This window comes from Salmo salar, chromosome 11 (assembly GCF_965601325.2).
Source record: "Salmo salar chromosome 11, fSalSal1, whole genome shotgun sequence".
Classification (NCBI taxonomy): Eukaryota; Metazoa; Chordata; class Actinopteri; order Salmoniformes; family Salmonidae; genus Salmo; species Salmo salar.
This window is the reverse complement of record NC_138301.1, coordinates 115,609,645-115,628,898: the sequence shown is the minus strand read 5'-3', so window position 1 is coordinate 115,628,898 and position 19,254 is coordinate 115,609,645. Positions and strand designations below refer to the sequence as shown.

The 19,254-nt window shown below is 41.4% G+C and overlaps 1 protein-coding gene across 2 annotated transcripts; it reads left to right on the top strand.

The window, feature by feature from the left end:
• The first annotated feature begins 8,257 nt into the window (after window positions 1–8,257).
• On the top strand, window positions 8,258–14,405 carry hmgb1a (high mobility group box 1a). 2 transcript variants are annotated; one of them, XM_014129715.3, is made up of 5 exons: window positions 8,258–8,385; window positions 11,870–12,024; window positions 12,473–12,618; window positions 12,931–13,105; window positions 13,591–14,405. In XM_014129715.3, the coding sequence occupies exons 2-5, from the start codon at window positions 11,878–11,880 to the stop codon at window positions 13,732–13,734; spliced, it is 612 nt and encodes a 203-aa protein (XP_013985190.2). In that variant the 5' UTR covers window positions 8,258–8,385; window positions 11,870–11,877; the 3' UTR covers window positions 13,735–14,405.
• The last annotated feature ends 4,849 nt before the right edge of the window (window positions 14,406–19,254 follow it).

Sequence of the window (19,254 nt, the reverse complement as noted above, 5' to 3'; positions counted from 1 at the left end):
GTCATAACTTTCCACTAGATAGCACACACACAAAGTCAAAATTGTCTGTATTGTAAAAATTCATGAAAAACAACAAATTTGCTCTTCATTTATTTATTTTTAGGCATACGGTTAAAAGTGAGGTGGAGGTTAGGTTGGAAATCAGATTTTAAGAAGAGAAATTGTAGAAAATGGGCGGGGTTTATGACTTTGTGGCTGTGGTAGCTAATGACAATGGCTTGGCGCTGGTTGTGTAGCAACTTCCTTTCGAACGGGGAAAAAGCCAGACTGGTCATAAATAATGATAGAGGCCTCTAGTGGCAAAAAGGCTATGTTATCATGGGCGACGCCACTGAGGACTTCCACCATTTTAATACAGTCAACTGGGTGGAACTTCCAACTTCATTGGCTGATCCATGTCCAACTGGGACATCAAGAAGGATCAGACAATCGTGAAAAAGAAAATTGACTACTTCAAAACGGATTGTCTCAATGGTGCTGCCCATTGGCTAGACTGTAATCTCTCCTTCCAGACTCACATTAAGAATCTCCAATCCAAAATTAAATCTAGAATCGGCTTCCTATTTCGTAAAAAAGCATCCTTCACTCATGCTGCCAAACATACCCTCGTAAAACTGACCATCCTACCGATCCTCGACTTCGGTGATGTCATTTATAAAATAGCTTCCAATACTCTACTCAGAAAACTGGATGCAGTCTATCACAGTGCCATCCGTTTTGTTACCAAAGCCCCTTATACCACCCACCACTGCAACCTGTATGCTCTAGTCGGCTGGCCCTCGCTACATATTCGTCGCCAGACCCACTGGCTCGAGGTCATCTATAAGTCTATGCTAGGTAAAGCTCCGCCTTATCTCAGCTCACTGGTCACGATAACAACACCCACCCGTAGCACGCGCTCCAGCAGGTATATCTCGCTGGTCACCCCCAAAGCCAATTCCTCCTTTGGCTACCATTCCTTCCAGTTCTCTGCTGCCAATGACTGGAATGAACTGCAAAAATCACTGAAACTGGAGACTCGTATCTCCCTCTCTAAATTTAAGCACCAGCTGTCAGAGCAGCTCACAGATCACTGCACCTGTACAAAGCCCATCTGTAAACAGCCCATCCAACTACCTCATCCCCATACTGTATTTATTTATGTATCTTGCTCCTTTGCACCCCAGTATCTCTACTTGCACATGCATCTTCTGCATATCTACCATTCTAGTGTTTAATTGCTATATTGTAATTACTTCGCCACCATGGCCTATTTATTGCCTTATCTCCCTTATCTTACCTCATTTGCACTCACTTTTCTTTTTTCTACCGTATTATTGATTGTATGTTTGTTTATTCCATGTATAACTCTGTGTTGTTGTATGTGTTGAACTGCTGTGCTTTGTCTTGGCCAGGTCGCAGTTGTAAATGAGAACTTGTTTTCAACTAGCCTACCTGGTTAAATAAAGGTGAAATAAATAAAACAAATAATAATAATAATAATTTTGTCACAGACACAAGGATGAGTCCTCTATCTACCTCTATGAGACTTGTACATTTTGATTGAAATCAAGAAGAACAGCAGATTCACCACAGTTGACTGCAACACACAGCAGACGTGGAGTACAGGTCCGAATCTATTTAATAGATTTGATAATAATATAAGATTACATGGTCATCATAATGTGAATAATTGCTATACTAATATTAATACTACTAATAATAATTGCTGTACTAATATTACTGATACTAATAATTGTTGTACTAATATGAATACTGATACTAATAATTGCTGTACTAATATTACTGATACTAATAATTGTTGTACTAATATGAATACTGATACTAATCATTGCTGTACTAATATGAATACAGATACTAATAATTGCTGTACTAATATTACTGATACTAATAATTGCTGTACTAATATTACTGATACTAATCATTGCTGTACTAATATGAATACTGATACTAATAATTGCTGTACTAATATTACTGATACTAATAATTGTTGTACTAATATTACTGATACTAATAATTGCTGTACTAATATTACTGATACTAATAATTGCTGTACTAATATTACTGATACTAATAATTGCTGTACTAATATTACTGATACTAATAATTGCTGTACTAATATGAATACTGATACTAATAATTGCTGTACTAATATTACTGATACTAATAATTGCTGTACTAATATTACTGATACTAATAATTGCTGTACTAATATTACTGATACTAATAATTGCTGTACTAATATTACTGATACTAATAATTGCTGTACTAATATTACTGATACTAATAATTGCTGTACTAATGCAACTACAGTATGTCATCTTTTGTTATCCACATTTAGTTCAGCTTCTCTTTTTGATTTTAATTTATAGAAGGAGAAACATAAAATGTAGAGGGGCGTTCTTTGGGGTATGGGGGTTCTCAGTGTACAGAGGCGAGAGGGCGGGCGGTGGGGTAGGTACTACAAATCTCTGAAAAACAATCCTCCTTTCATGTATATCTCAGTGCTCCTGCCCCCCCCCCCCCTTAAAAAAATCCCCTCTTCCCCTGTTTCTCCATCCCTCTGACTCCCTTCTCCTGTCCCCCCTTCTCCTGTCCCACCATCTCCTGTCCCTCTTCCACATCCCCCTATTCCTGTCTTCCCCCTGCACATGGACGCATGCCCTCAGGCACATACACACTCCTTCTTTCAGCCCCTCCTGTATGCACTGCTGCTGTACTTTATTTTTCTCTCCTGATGACAAATTAATTTGCATATTTTTTTCCCCCAGAGAGGCCTCAATAGAATGCATAAATACACTGGTGGTGAGCTGTCTTATCCCCCTCCTCTCCTTTCCTTGCCTCTCTTCTCCCATCTTCACCTCTCCTTTCCTTGCCTCTCTTCTCCCATCTTCTTCTCTCCTTCTCCCATCTTCACCTCTCCTTTCCTTGCCTCTCTTCTTTCATCTTCTCCTCTCCTTCTCCCATCTTCACCTCTCCTTTCCTCTCTTCTTTCATCTTCTCCTCTCCTTCTCCCATCTTCTCATCTCCTTTCCTCTCCTCTCCTCTCTGTGCTTCATGGACAGGCTGGCTGGCTTTCTGTCATTATACTACCGGTGCTGCTGCTACTGCTGCTACATGGGACAGATGACAGTATAATAGCCAGACAGAGACAAGTGGAGCTCTGGATAAATGTTGCCCTTAGGTACAGATCTGGGATCAGTTTCTGCTCCCTGAATCCTACTCGTAGATATGAGCGGTGGAATTGCCCCTCCCCCTAATTTGTTTTCCTTTGTTAAAAAAAACTTGACTGTATTTATTCTTATATGTCAAGTAAGTCTATTAGGTCCCTCCCCTCAATTGTTCCTAGTGGGTGGACATATCCCCTCCCTTTATTTTTAATAACACTGTGCTAGAATATATTTCCATTGCAAATTCAGATTGGTGCCACTATCAGTGTCACCCTTCGATTGTTCTGTAGGTCTAAGGGTATCAATGTAACCTCGAAATAAAATGGAGACGTTTGACATAACAGCAGGCAACAGAGTATGCATACAGGCCCTGGTACATAGCAATTGATTGTAGAAATATAAATCAAGGGTGGTTGAATTTAAGATGATGATAATGATGCCAACAAATGTGGCTAACAAACAGCAAATTAATATCAGAATGTAGAAGGAACGCGTCATCATCATCACAACCATCATCATCACCATCATCATCACCACCACCACCATCATCATCACCACCATTATCATCATCACCACCATCATCATCACCATCATTATCATCACCACCACCATCATCACCATAATTATCATCACCACCATCACATCACCACCACCATCATCACATCATCATCACCTCCACCATCATCACCATCATTATCATCATCACCAGCATCATCACCATCATACATCATCACCATCATCATCACCACCATCACCATCATACATCATCACCAGCATCATCATTATCATCATCAACATTATTATCATCACCATCATCACATCATCCTCACCAGCATCATCATCACTACGATCATCATCATCACCATCATCATCAAAACCTTCATCATCATCACAACCATCATCATCACCATCATCAGCATCATCACCACCATTACCATCATCATCATCATCACCATCATCACCACCAACATCATCAGCAGCATCACCAGCATCATCATCATCACTACCATCATCACTAGCATCATCATCACCACCACAATCATGATCATCACCACCACCACCATCATTACCATCATTATCATCATCATCACTACCATCATCATCACCATTATCATCATCATCATCACCACCATCACCATCATTATCACCATCATCATCATCAGCACCAGCATCATCATCACATCATTATTATCATCATCACCATCATCATCAGCACCAGCATCATCATCACTACCATCATCATTATCATCATCACCATCATCACCATTATCATCATCGCCAGAATCAGCATCACCACCGTCATCATCGCCAGCATCACCATCATCACATCATCATCATCACCATTATCATCATCATCATCAGCAGCATCATCATCACCCCCACCACCATCATTACCATCACCACCCGCATCATCATCACCCCCACCACCATCATCACCATTATCATCATCATCACCATCATTATCATCACCACCATCATCATCATCATCACCATCAGCATCATCATCACCATCATTATTATCATCATCATCACCAGCATCATCATCACTACCATCATCACCTTCATCATTATCATCATCACTTCCATCATCATCACCATCACCACCATTATCATCATTGCCAGCATCAGCATCACCATCATCACATCATCATCAGCACCAGTATCATCACTACCATCATCATCACCATTATCATCATCATCACCATCACCACCACCACCATCATTACCATCATTATCATCAGCATCATCATCACCATCATCACTACCATCATCATCATTATTATCATCATCACCAGCGTCATCATCATCACCATCATCATCAGCACCAGCATCATCATCACCATCATCATCAAAACCTTCATCATCATCACAACCATCATCATCACCATCATCAGCATCACCACCACCATCATCATCACCACCAACATCATCAGCATCACCAGCATCATCATCATCACTTCCATCATCACTAGCATCATCATCATCATCACCACCACCACCATGATCATCACCACCACCACCATCATTACCATCATTATCATCATCATCACTACCATCATCATCACCATTATCATCATCAGCATCATCATTATCACCACCATCACCATCATCATCACCATCACCATCACCATCATCATCATCAGCACCAGCATCATCATCATCACCATCATCACATCATTATTATCATCATCATCATCACCATCATCATCAGCACCAGCATCATCATCACTACCATCACCACCATCATCATTATCATCATCACCATCATCACCATTATCATCATCATCATCATCGCCAGAATCAGCATCACCACCGTCATCATCGCCTGCATCACCATCATCACATCATCATCAGCACCAGTATCATCATCACTACCATCATCATCACCATTACCATCATCATCATCACCAGCATCATCACCACCATCATCATCATCACCATCACCATGATCATCACCCCACCACCATCATTACCATCATTATCATCATCATCACTACCATCATCATCATCATCACCATTATCATCATCATCACCATCACCACCACCATCATTACCATCATTATCATCAGCATCATCATCACCAGCATCATCATCACTACCATCATCATCATTATTATCATCATCACCAGCATCATCATCACCAGCATCATCATCATCACCATCATCATCATCACCATCATCATCATCACCAGCATCATCAGCATCATCTTCACTACCATCATCACCAGCATCATCATCAGCATCATCATCATCACCATCGTCATCGGCATCACCAGCATCATCACCACTACCATCATCGCCAGCATCAGCTTTATCATCATCATCAGCATCACAAGCATCACCATCACTCCCATCATCATCAGCATCACCACTACCATCATCACTACCATCGTCAGCTTTATCATCATCATCATCACATCATTATCATCAGCATCACCATCATCACCACCACCATCATCATCACCATCATTATCATCAGCATCACTCCCATCATCATCACCAGCAGCATCACCATCACTCCCATCATCATCATCATCAAATGTATCATTATCACCACCATCATCATCACCACCATCATCATCACCACCACCATCATTACCATCATCACCATCATCACCACATCATCATCACCACCCCCATCCTTATCATCATCATTATCATCACCATCACTACCATCATTATCATCATCACTACCATCATCATCACATCCTCATCACCACCATCACCAGCATCATCATCATCACACCACCATCATCACCAGCATCATCATCACAACCATCATCATCATCACCACCATCATCATCACTATCATCATCACCAGCAGCATCCTCATCATCATTGCAATCATCATCATTGCCAGCATTACCATCATCACCATTATCATTGTATTCTAAATTAGATATTATCATTATCTTGATTGTTGTACTTTCCACACCCACAAAGACAATGCCTCAGAGCCCTATAAAAATCCCATCGTTTTTTTGTCGGTGGTATGATGATGATGATAATTGATTTGATGAATGAGCAAAACCAGCACGGTTCCATTTACTATAATATAAAGGGCATGGTGCTATCAACAAGGGTACATTCAAATCTGCCTATTAAAAATTGTATACAAATTTGTCAAGATCAAAATATGATTATATTTCTAATGACACATTATTGTTTTTATTAAAATAGTAAGTTAGGCTTCAATCAATCCATGGATTGACCTTGTACCTAATTGAATGTACCTATAAGGGGCTATGGCCCCTCATATTCAACTCTGGACCTCGAAACCAGTTCCACACCATTTCTTCATCGTTCCCTCTTATTACAGACTGATTTAGACCTGGGACACCAGTTGTGTACAAATAATTATCATGTAGAACAGAAAAGCAGCAGATTCCGGACCTCGTAGGTTAAGGTTTGAATACCCCATGGGCTATGGCATTCAATACAGTTCTATTCATGGGAGCGCGAGCGCATGTGATAATTGGAACATTGGGTTGCAACATACACGCATAGGCTACTGTAAGCGCGTTGACATCAAAGATCTTTTAGTAGGTCTCCCGCGATGCTCTTGCTTGTATCCTAATAAATGTATTCAAAAGGTTTAGCCTTTAGCTACATTGTAACAAAACGTACATTTACAATAGCAGAAAAGTAACGGTTCGAGTCATCATCCCCACCACCACCATCAAGACCATCATTATCATAAGCATCATCATCATCACTACCATCATCACCATCATCACCACCATCATCATCACCAGCATCACCACCATCATCATCATCACCAGCATCACCACCACCATCATCATCAGCACCAGCATCACCATGTAGCCTATTGCGCGTCTCACCGCTCCATATAGCCAGAAGAGCGCACATGAAACAGGTTGTTATGTTTGTGGTGCTCCCACTGATAACAATATACCCCATGTGCATTAGATTAACCTATGTGAATAAATAATCTTGTATTTATCTTAAACAATCACTATCAACACAGTAAACGTCGTCTCGTATCGAAAAGCAGAGCGACGGTGGCTTAATTAGGCTAAATAATTAGACAGTTATTGATACACCTGCATTGATAGCAGTGTATCTTGTGTCTAGCCAAGAGCCTATTGATTGGGTCAAAAACAAATGCCAAATTATCTAAAATTCCTTCTACATTACATATCATCCTACGAAGAGGTCGCTGAAAACCCACCATCCTAATCTTTAATGAACAAAGTCATAATTTGCTAATAAAGTTAACATTGGGTGGTGTGAATAGTCAATGATTGTGATTGATGATCGGGGGAAACGCCCACCAACGCCTGTAATCGCGTTCACTTTACCTCTCTTGTAGCTCACTAGACCGCTCCACGTTGCCCCATTCATTCGCTACACTGTGTTCAAAACACATAACTCAATACCATAGCAAACACACTACTACACTATCTAGCAAGCTGCGCGCCCCAAGCTCAGCACTGGCAACTTGTTTCGTATCACCGCGCCACTTAAAACTCCGGTGACGTTTCACAAAAAATTAGCCAATGACGCATCGTCTGATATTAGGGCAATGAAAAAGTTCTATCCAATCAGACGTGCGATACACTCGGCGGTGGCCAATGGGGGGCGAGCACCATCGACAGTAATGTTACAGAAGCTAAGACTGAAGACACTGCGTATCGCTGGTATTCCACATACAGCCATTGCAGTGCATTGAGATACAGCGGCAGCCGCTTTGGTAAGTATCAGGCACGAATTTTTTTTTTAAGTGTCGGTTAAGGATGAAAGTGATAAGAAAATGCAGAAATACCTCAGAAATGTATTGACCGTGTTTGAATGGTAGGTTGGAAACAATTTTGTGATTTTTCATTCGAAGCGAAGGTTAAAAAAAAACAAGACATTAGCCAGCTAACGTTACTTACTGTACAGTAAGCACACATTAGTCGCTCGTTGAAAAAAGGAGAAAGCAAAATTAATCAGTGGAATTTCAATACAAACGTCGATTTCCTTGAATGCAAATTATTTTATTAATTCATGTCAGGTAAGTGTTGCATTGTTATGATAAAATGTGGTTTATTTATCGAATTAAAAATCAGTAATGTCCAGCGGACAGCTGGCTATGTAACATTAGCGCACAAACATGGTTCATGGTGGAAGACACGGTTCATGGTATGAGCTCCAGCCCATTGCTAGCCATTGCAGTGTTGCGAAGCTGTGATGCCTCTCATGCGAAGATGAAACCGTGGGGAAATCGAAAATAAAAATATGGAAAACATTGTGGGGCAAAAAGCTGTTAATAGTTATTTTTCACCAATCGCCTCATTAAAAGAGTGAAAAAATTACCTCAGGAATCTGCGCTTTACTGTAATGGCTGACTGTACTCGCATAGGAAAAAATGCAGACAGCCATACAAGCGCAGTTCACTTCAACTTTTTCAAACCGTGATTTTTCACCAAACACGCATAAAACTGTACAATCTAACGATTGGAAATTAAAGTCCCATCTGTCCTTGTTCCAACGACAGTATTTTTGTATTTTGTCGTCGATATTAAAGGGTTGAAATCACAGATTGAAATAAGGTGGGTACCCGCGGTTGCGCTGCCCTCTACTGTGCAGTGTAATGACCAAAGATTTAACTAACCCAAGATAGACCACCGCCTGTCGTTTCCAATGGGAGCAAATGAATCATAGTGGGCAGAACAAGCAAGGAGGTGGGCAGAGCAAAGCACAAGTTAGCAAGATCTTATTGGCACGTTGTAGCATTTATTTGCATATTTCCGTTAGAGAAACTGAAGTGCGCGTGTGCAACAACTCCATTCGCCCATGAAGTCTTTCTAAACAACGCAGTTTTATGAAACATTAGCAAAGGGTAAAGTCTATAAAACATAGTCCAATCTGTTATTTACATATTCTAGTAATGGGAACAGAAGACTTTATTGAGATCAAATGTTTCATTGATTAGAAAATGTGCAGAATGTTGGACAAAATCTCACTCAATCGTCTCCCACTGCCGGCCACTAGGCTTCCTCTCATCACCATATTTGGTGGCGAGTGGAATTGCCTGCTGGATTTGTACATCCGGTGAAACATCTGGTTCATTGTTCTATCTGTGTAATGGGGTCGTCACTAGTTACCATAGCCAAAAAGTACTAAACCCCGCCTATTTCTAGAATTTATCTTCTTAAAATATGATCTTAAACCTAACCATAACCACACTGATAACCTTATGCTTAACCCTGACCTTCCATTAAGACCAAAAAGTACATTTTTTGTTTTCATTCATTTTTACGATTGACAATTTAGATTTTGTGGCTGTGGTATCTAGTGTAAACCGTGTAATGGCTGTGCATTGACACAAAGAGAAGGAGCCATATTCTCCATGTTAGTGGATGAAGACAAGCGGCCATTCCGAGCTAATAGGAAACTAACTCAACACAGCCCGCACATAGGCATAGCACAGACCCAGTGTATTGCTATAAACGGCGGCTAATGCAATAGGAATCTACCGGGGAAAAGTATTGTCATGCTGGCGGGCTTTGTCAACATGTTTGTCGATTAATAAAGCGACCGGGAATGCGGGTGGAGACATTTCAGGGCGACTTTCTTTCACGAAGAAGGCATTCTTACAAAATGGAAGAAGAAATATTGCCGTCGTTGTTGACCTCCTTTTCCTCAACGAGAAGCCTATGCGCCATTACTACTTCACTCGGCAGATAGAAAGGCATTGCTTTGTTACAACACAGATGTACTGTATAGCTACCAGTAATATATAATAGAAATATTAGGGATTTTTCCCCAAATTTTAGGATTTTTTTTCAAATGTTGCCAAATCGAGTTTAGAGTGAAAGGGAAGCATCTTTTAACGTTATTTTGTGTTTTAGGGTATTTTTCTCATTTTTTTTCGGAGTTTGTTTTTCTAAGGAATATATTTCTGTAGACTTAAATGCACTATCATTTTAACATTATACACGAATTCATCAGAAAAGTGGCGATATGTATTTCTCATTTTCTTTCCGCTTTAGTGCGTGAAACATTTCAAATATTTGCATACATATGCAGAAGAGAATCCAATGTTGCACGCATTTTTATCTAGACTGAGAACTTCTGTTACGGTCTGTAGCTAAAACTCAAATCATCGAATGACAAGCATTCTGCATAAAATAAAAATAGCAAATGTGACTAATTTAAGCCAACAAAATGCATGAAAATAGTTTTCTTAAATTGTATTAAAAAGTTACATTTCTCATGAATTGACCAGTAAAAATAACGGATGCGTTTTCGGCAAAGGGCACAGTCCCTGTTACAAACACTCCTCTAGAAAGGGTTTGTTTTCCACAAACGTATTGTCAAGCAGACAGAACGAACGAACCAGACGTGTTTATTCGCAGAAGGCTGCGTTTACAGTTCTGATGCCAAGAGTGAGGGAAGGAAACCGTCTTTAGGGCAGGCTTGTAGGGGGATCCAAATGATTAGACAATGAATAATCAAAATCAATAACCAGTACAATATTATTTAATGTCTTCAACCCCTTTGTCAAAGCAAATCTAGTTAACTCAGTTGCAACAAATATTTGTAATAAGTTGAGAAAGGGCTTCCACCTGCGTGTCATATACACCTTGGTCTGTGAGGGCCCTCAGTCAGGTAGTCAATTTAAACCATGAGGCGCAAAGAGCTTTCAGAAGAGTTCAGGGATAAAGTTGTAGATCGGCACAGATTAGGGGAAGGTTATAAGAAAATTTCCCATACATTGAGTATCCCATTGGGTACAGTCAGGTCAATCATTAAGAAGTGGAAGGTGTATGGAACCACCGAGACTCTGCCCAGATCAGGACGACCTTCCAAAATAAGCAGCTGGGCGAAAAGGATTCTAGCTCTAGAACTCACCATGAGGCCAACTGCCTCTTTGAAAGAGCTGCAGAGTTCCATGGCTGAGATGGGAGAAAATGTCCATGAATCAACTATAGCTCGATCATTCGCCAACTGTAGCCGCTATGGCCGATCGGAAAGAAGGAGAACATTACAGAAAACAAACAGCGATCTCCAATCACGTGCAGAGTTTGCAGAAAAGCATTTAGGTGACACTTAAAAAAAAAAAAAAAAATATGGCAGTAAATAGTTTTTCTGTCAAAAAATACTGAATAAAATGACCTACCATGTTCATAATAGTTAACGTTAACTTTTTCTTTGCTGTTTTGCTCATTTCTAAAACATCTCCTTTTTAGATATTGAGATGGGGAAAGATCCAAGGAAGCCGAGGGGCAAGATGTCCTCCTATGCCTACTTTGTCCAGACCTGTCGGGAGGAGCACAAGAAGAAACACCCGGAAGCTTCTGTCAACTTCTCAGAGTTCTCCAAGAAGTGCTCTGAGAGATGGAAGGTAAGTATGGAACACATCTCGGCTGTGATTGACTGGCACCCTTTTGAATTATTCACAATTTAGTACACTGCTTTTGACCAGCACCCCACGGGCCCCCCGGTTAAAAGTAGTGCACTCAATAGGGAATAGGGTGCCAAAAGTAGTGCACTAAATAGGGAATATAGTGCCATTTTGGGAGCCCTTTTAGTTGAAACTGTCCTGTACCACTATCAATCCCTTGATAGTTGTCTTTGGTACAACTTAGTTTCAAATGAATGGTGTCACAGCTAAGTTGTTCCATACTTATTTGCCACCCCTTGTGTATCATTCTCTTGTAAACATTGTCTTCCTCTACCACTCTGTGTTGCCCCTACCTGACACAAAACACATGCGTCACTATTGGCATCTTACCACCAGTGTTTTCTACATGTACTTAGATACCTTCTTCATGTTGTTGTTCTTCTCTCAGACCATGTCCGCCAAGGAGAAGGGGAAGTTTGAGGATCTGGCCAAACTGGACAAGGTGCGATATGAGAGGGAGATGAGGAGCTACATTCCTCCCAAGGGAGAGAAGAAGAAGAGGTTCAAGGACCCCAACGCCCCCAAGAGACCATCGTGAGTACTGCCTGACAGAAAAAGACAGTCATCTCCCCCCATGACTCATGTCTCAGAGGAGCATGTCTAAAGTAAATTAATGAAACAATTACTATAATAAAATAATGAACAATAAAAGTGATTTGATTGGATTACATTTGAATAAAACAACTACTGCATTTAATGCACCCATTTAACACTACAATTAAAATCAGGGTATCCCATGTTTTGGCACCAACAATCAATTCATGATATCCAAACAACATTAGTAAGAATTCTCTTTCCTTTCTTCCACCGTCTCTCCCCTACCGCTGTCTCTCTCCCATCCTCCAGGTCTGCGTTCTTCATCTTCTGCGCTGACTTCAGACCCCAGGTGAAGGGGGAGACCCCAGGCCTGTCTATTGGTGATGTGGCCAAGAAGCTGGGAGAGAAGTGGAACAACCTAACAGCGGAGGACAAGGTGCCCTATGAGAAGAAGGCTGCCAAGCTGAAGGAGAAGTACGAGAAGGTAAACAAACAACCTTTTTTTTGTTCCTTCATCAATTTGGAGGACCTGTAACATAGTGCAGTCAGACTGAGGTGACTGGTGTATTCTGAGGGCTGTGTCTAATTTGGACTTTCTCATAGTTCATGTCAATAGTGTGACAATTCAAGTTAGACTTGTAGATTTCAACATGGGGTTCGGCCCCAAGTGACCAACAGTAAATTCTACAGTTTGATTAGAAATACCTTAATGTTAGTAGTCGAAAGATCTATTACTAACACCAGGGGTGTAATTGTTTTGCAACGTAAACTAGCGTTTCTATTGGCCAGATTCAGGTAAGTCCCTCCGTATGCTTATCCTGTCCTACAGAAATACTAGTTTTCGTTCTAAAATGTTGCAACTGTTTGGAGTAATGATTACACCCCAGTCATCTGAAACACTAACCACGTGTCATTCAGAGCAACAGTTAAAAAAAATAAAAAATCTCTCCTCCACTTCCTTGTTCTCAGGACATCACTGCGTACCGCAACAAGGGTAAGGTGCCGGTCAGCATGCCAGCGAAGGCCGCCGCACCCGCCAAGGACGACGACGATGACGACGACGATGATGAGGATGAGGATGATGACGATGACGATGATGAGGATGACGAGTAGATTACCGTTGTTACGTATAGCACTTACAATGTCTTGTTTATAAAGCATTTAACTCCCCTTGTACACAACACTTACTGAAAACAAAACATTAAAAAAAAAAATGAAAAAAGACACAAAAAACCTGTACCAAAAAAAAATAACAAGTAACCGCTGTGTATAAGAATCGTTTTTAAGCTGTACAGTTTTTTTTTTTCTCCTTTTCTACAACAGTGTCATTTGTGTTTGTCTGGTGTTCTTCTTTTCCAGTGGTAGGTACTATTTATACCACTTATCCCTGGATGCATCCCAAATGAAACCCTGTTCCCTATTTAGTTCACAATGAGACTGGTCAAAAGTAGTGCACTATATAGGGAAAGGGTGCCATTTGGTACGCAGACTTGCGTGGTACAGTTTTAAAGCGGTTGTAAAATTGGCTGGGAAACCGGTGGGTCTATTTTCCCTATGTAGCAGTGCACAGCAGCACACTACCTAGTTATACGTGGGGTCCTAGAAGTTGTTCTGTTTTCAATGACCGGTGTATTTGTTCTCTTATTTTAGATGCCGTATTATCAACGTTATTTTACTGTGCTGTTTGAATACCACTGTAATTACAAAAAAATAAGAAAGGATTACATCTGTTTTGGTTGATTCTGAATTGCTTCTGACATAAATAAACTTTTTTTTTTTATATATATATATATATATTTTTTTTATTAATTAAATGTTTTCCTGTAGATGGAACACCACGAGATGATTATCATGGTTAATAAGATACAAGTCATTAGTAAGCTGTTGCAATATCATACTTTTACTGTTTTTGAATAGAATGGGCAAGGATGGAAGTAGTAACTCAAGCCAATGCAGCTATAACTCATCAATGAACCTGTCTGATGTAAGGTCAACTGATTCTGTATTGACTATATTATCAACAGGGTTCCTCCCAGGAGGAAAGTCATCTTCACTGCTTTGTTAACACAAGTGTCTAGTTGACAGCCAGACAATAATACGTTCAGTCATGAATGGTCCTTATGGGCTATCCTGTCTGGGAATAATCATAGCTGTGATGCCGTGTTCACGTGCTAGTCGGAACTCTTGACATTTACGACTTGGTAAGTGGTTGAATGCGTCACGTGTATAACTGCAACCAGTTAGCAAGTTGGACATTTCAGAGTTTCCTAGTTCCGTCTAACACGTGAACGTGACAAGAGTGTCAAATCTGGGAGTAATCATAGCTCAAGAGTGTCGTAGGCACGCTTGGGAGTAGTGCTTTACAGAAGCTTACACACACATTATGTTTGACTGTAATGTCTCCTGTGTCTTGGAGGCCTGCAGTGCCCCTGTCTAGTTGCTGTGGTGTAGACTGTAGTTAGTTTGACCTAAAACGAGAGAGCAGACCTATTTCCTTTTACTGCACTGTATTTGACCAGGGTCCATAGTGCACTGTATTTGACCAGGGTCCATAGTGCACTGTATTTGACCTGGGCCCATAGTGCACTGTATTTGACCAGGGTCCATAGTGCACTGTATTTGACCAGGGTCCATAGTGCACTGTATTTGACCAGGGTCCATAGTGCACTGTATTTGACCAGGGCCCATAGTGCACTGTATTTGACCAGGGTCCATAGTGCACTGTATTTGACCAGGGTCCATAGTGCACTGTATTTGACCAGGGTCCATAGTGCACTGTATTTGACCAGGGTCCATAGTGCACTGTATTTGACCAGGGTCCATAGTGCACTGTATTTGACCTGGGCCCATAGTGCACTGTATTTGACCAGGGTCCATAGTGCACTGTATTTGACCAGGGTCCATAGTGCACTGTATTTGACCAGGGTCCATAGTGCACTGTATTTGACCAGGGTCCATAGTGCACTGTATTTGACCAGGGTCCATAGTGCACTGTATTTGACCAGGGTCCATAGTGCACTGTATTTGACCTGGGCCCATAGTGCACTGTATTTGACCAGGGTCCATAGTGCACTGTATTTGACCAGGGTCCATAGTGCACTGTATTTGACCAGGGTCCATAGTGCACTGTATTTGACCAGGGTCCATAGTGAACTGTATTTGACCAGGGTCCATAGTGCACTGTATTTGACCAGGGTCCATAGTGCACTGTATTTGACCAGGGTCCATAGTGCACTGTATTTGACCAGGGTCCATAGTGCACTGTATTTGACCAGGGTCCATAGTGCACTGTATTTGACCAGGGTCCATAGTGCACTGTATTTGACCAGGGTCCATAGTGAACTGTATTTGACCAGGGTCCATAGTGCACTGTATTTGACCAGGGTCCATAGTGCACTGTATTTGACCAGGGTCCATAGTGCACTGTATTTGACCAGGGTCCATAGTGCACTGTATTTGACCAGGGTCCATAGTGCACTGTATTTGAATTTGTATGTGTTATGGATCCTCATTAGTCCCTGCAGCAGCTACTCTTCCTAGGGTCCATTTAATTATTTTTTTTACAATGCATTCATAACAGATTTCACAACACACTTAAGTGTGTGCCCTCAGACCCCTACTCTACTACCACATATCTACAACACAAAATCCACATGTACGTGTGTGTATAGTGCGTATGTTATTATGTGTAGATATATAAGGATTCAGTTTCAGGTTTCAAGTTTTAATGTCACGTGCACAAGCTCCAAACCCAGTAACTAACAAGGTGTAATGCAGTAATCAACAGGGTGTAATGCAGTAACCAACAGGGTGTAACCCAGTAACCAACAGGGTGTAACCCAGTAATCAACAGGGTGTAACCCAGTAATCAACAGGGTGTAACCCAGTAACTAACAGGGTGTAATGCAGTAACCAACAGGGTGTAACCCAGTAATCAACAGGGTGTAATGCAGTAACCAACAGGGTGTAACCCAGTAATCAACAGGGTGTAACCCAGTAATCAACAGGGTGTAACGCAGTAACCAACAGGGTGTAACCCAGTAATCAACAGGGTGTAACCCAGTAATCAACAGGGTGTAACCCAGTAATCAACAGGGTGTAATGCAGTAACCAACAGGGTGTAATGCAGTAATCAACAGGGTGTAATGCAGTAACCAACAGGGTGTAATGCAGTAATCAACAGGGTGTAATGCAGTAACTAACAGGGTGTAATGCAGTAACTAACAGGGTGTAACCCAGTAATCAACAGGGTGTAATGCAGTAACTAACAGGGTGTAATGCAGTAACTAACAGGGTGTAATGCAGTAATCAACAGGGTGTAATGCAGTAATCAACAGGGTGTAATGCAGTAACTAACAGGGTGTAATGCAGTAATCAACAGGGTGTAATGCAGTAACTAACAGGTGTAATGCAGTAATCAACAGGGTGTAATGCAGTAATCAACAGGGTGTAATGCAGTAACTAACAGGGTGTAATGCAGTAACTAACAGGGTGTAACCCAGTAATCAACAGGGTGTAATGCAGTAATCAACAGGGTGTAATGCAGTAACTAACAGGGTGTAATGCAGTAACTAACAGGGTGTAATGCAGTAACTAACAGGGTGTAACCCAGTAACCAACAGGGTGTAACCCAGTAATCAACAGGGTGTAATGCAGTAATCAACAGGGTGTAACCCAGTAATCAACAGGGTGTAATGCAGTAACTAACAGGGTGTAACGCAGTAATCAACAGGGTGTACCCAGTAATCAACAGGGTGTAACCCAGTAATCAACAGGGTGTAATGCAGTAATCAACAGGGTGTAATGCAGTAATCAACAGAGTGTAATGCAGTAAGCAACATGGTGTGACCCAGTAACCAACAAGGTGTCATTTGGGATGTACACACAGACTATTAAAATGTACTTTTAATGACAATGTGTGGCCAATGCTGTCCCTTTTAAGGAGGAGTGATTCATCATAGCTGTGTGTGTGTGTGTGTGTGTGTGTGTGTGGGTGTGTGTGTGTGTGTGTGTGTGTGTGTGTGTGTGTGTGTGGATGCATAAACATCTGAGCCTGTGTGTTGCTGTATCCTATCCTCTCCTTTACCCTGGTGGAGGAAGTTACTGTGGCGAGGCTATAGCTAACAGTATACAGAGAGGATGTTAGTGTGTCTTAGCCACACAACGTGGCATGTTAACACCATGCTCCACGGTCTCCTGTTCTCCCTGCTTTATTTAGATATACTGAGGCATTCTCTCTATCTCTCACTCTCAATGTCTATCTCTCTTTCTCTCTCTCTTTCCCTCTCTCTGTTTCTCTCTTTCTCTCTGCATTTCTCTATCTCTCACTCTCAATGTCTATCTCTTTCTCTCTCTTTCTCTCTGTCTCTCTGTCTGTCTCTTTCTCTCTTTCTCTCTCTCTTTCTCTCTCTCTCTGTCTCTCTCTTTCTCTCTGTCTCTCTCTCTCTCTCTCTCTCTCTCTGTCTCTCTCTCTCTCTCTCTCTCATTGACTTCCATCCAGGATGGGGAAAAACAGCAGCGGTTTATATAAGAAGGATTATGTGCTTTGACAAACACAGTGAAACAAGATAATGGCGTCGTAGAACTGCCTCAGTTAATGTAATGTACGATGTCACTCACCAATCACACACACACACACACACACACACACACACACACACACACACTGGATAGAGGCGGGGTTTGTTCAGGGGGAGGCAATGCTACTGAACGGAACGTTTAGATGGAAATTAGTTAAATAGAACAGCGATACCATGTGATCCAATATGAAAAACAAATTGTGATATCCCCATTCAGAGTTATTTTACAATCTGTGATTATTTACAATGGGAATGCCAAGGCCAACTGTAGAGTTGTCATCAGTTAGTTGTCAGTTATCATCATGACTCATGATAGACTGTGGATTTGAAAAAGGACACCATTTTGTACCTATCTTTAAACCATATGGTTATTTTTTTTTGGGGGGGGGGGGGAATTGATCCAAGGGCCTTCATAAGGGGAGTGGCCCACCTGGACAGCAGTTGCCCATCCCTGTTCTACCACGAGTTGTGGGAGTTAGAGGGTTAACAACAGCAGTAGTAGACGGGCAGCTGAGAGTGAGTTCACTCCCAGTCCATGAGGAGATTAACAATGGAACAACAACAATGAAGTATGGCTGTGTGTTTACAATGTTTACATCCACTGCAGTCATTTCCTGGTACCACTAGTACGATAGGCATACATTGTGATTCATAGTGATATTAATGGTAGTAGAAGATAGGGCGGTGTGAGTGTGTGTGGTGCTGGTTCTGTGTAGTGGCCTACTACTGGTCTACTCCCTTTCAGCTGTTGCAGTTCACTGTGCTGTTCTGTGAGACTATCATCCTGCTAGCGCAGAGCAGAGTAGACAGACTAGGTCTGAAAGCAGCAGTCCACAGCCACATACATACAGGTAGGCAGCACACAGCGCCACAGAACAGACAGGCAGGCAGCACACAGCGCCACAGAACAGACAGACAGCGGGCTTCAAAGCCTCACTAATCCAGCCTCCTGCTGTTCACTCACACTGCACTCAATACATGGGCCTGGATTGACATCTAGTGGACATTTATTGGAACTGCAGAAGTATTGACAAAGATATTATAGGTTTTCTCT

Bases quoted from the DNA above. Each gene is read 5' to 3' on its own strand.
- hmgb1a (XM_014129715.3), top strand. From the start codon at position 11,878: ATGGGGAAAGATCCAAGGAAGCCGAGGGGCAAGATGTCCTCCTATGCC. The intron at 12,025-12,472 runs GTAAGTATGGAA...TTCTTCTCTCAG, and splicing joins AGTGCTCTGAGAGATGGAAG to ACCATGTCCGCCAAGGAGAA. The intron at 13,106-13,590 runs GTAAACAAACAA...CCTTGTTCTCAG, and splicing joins TGAAGGAGAAGTACGAGAAG to GACATCACTGCGTACCGCAA.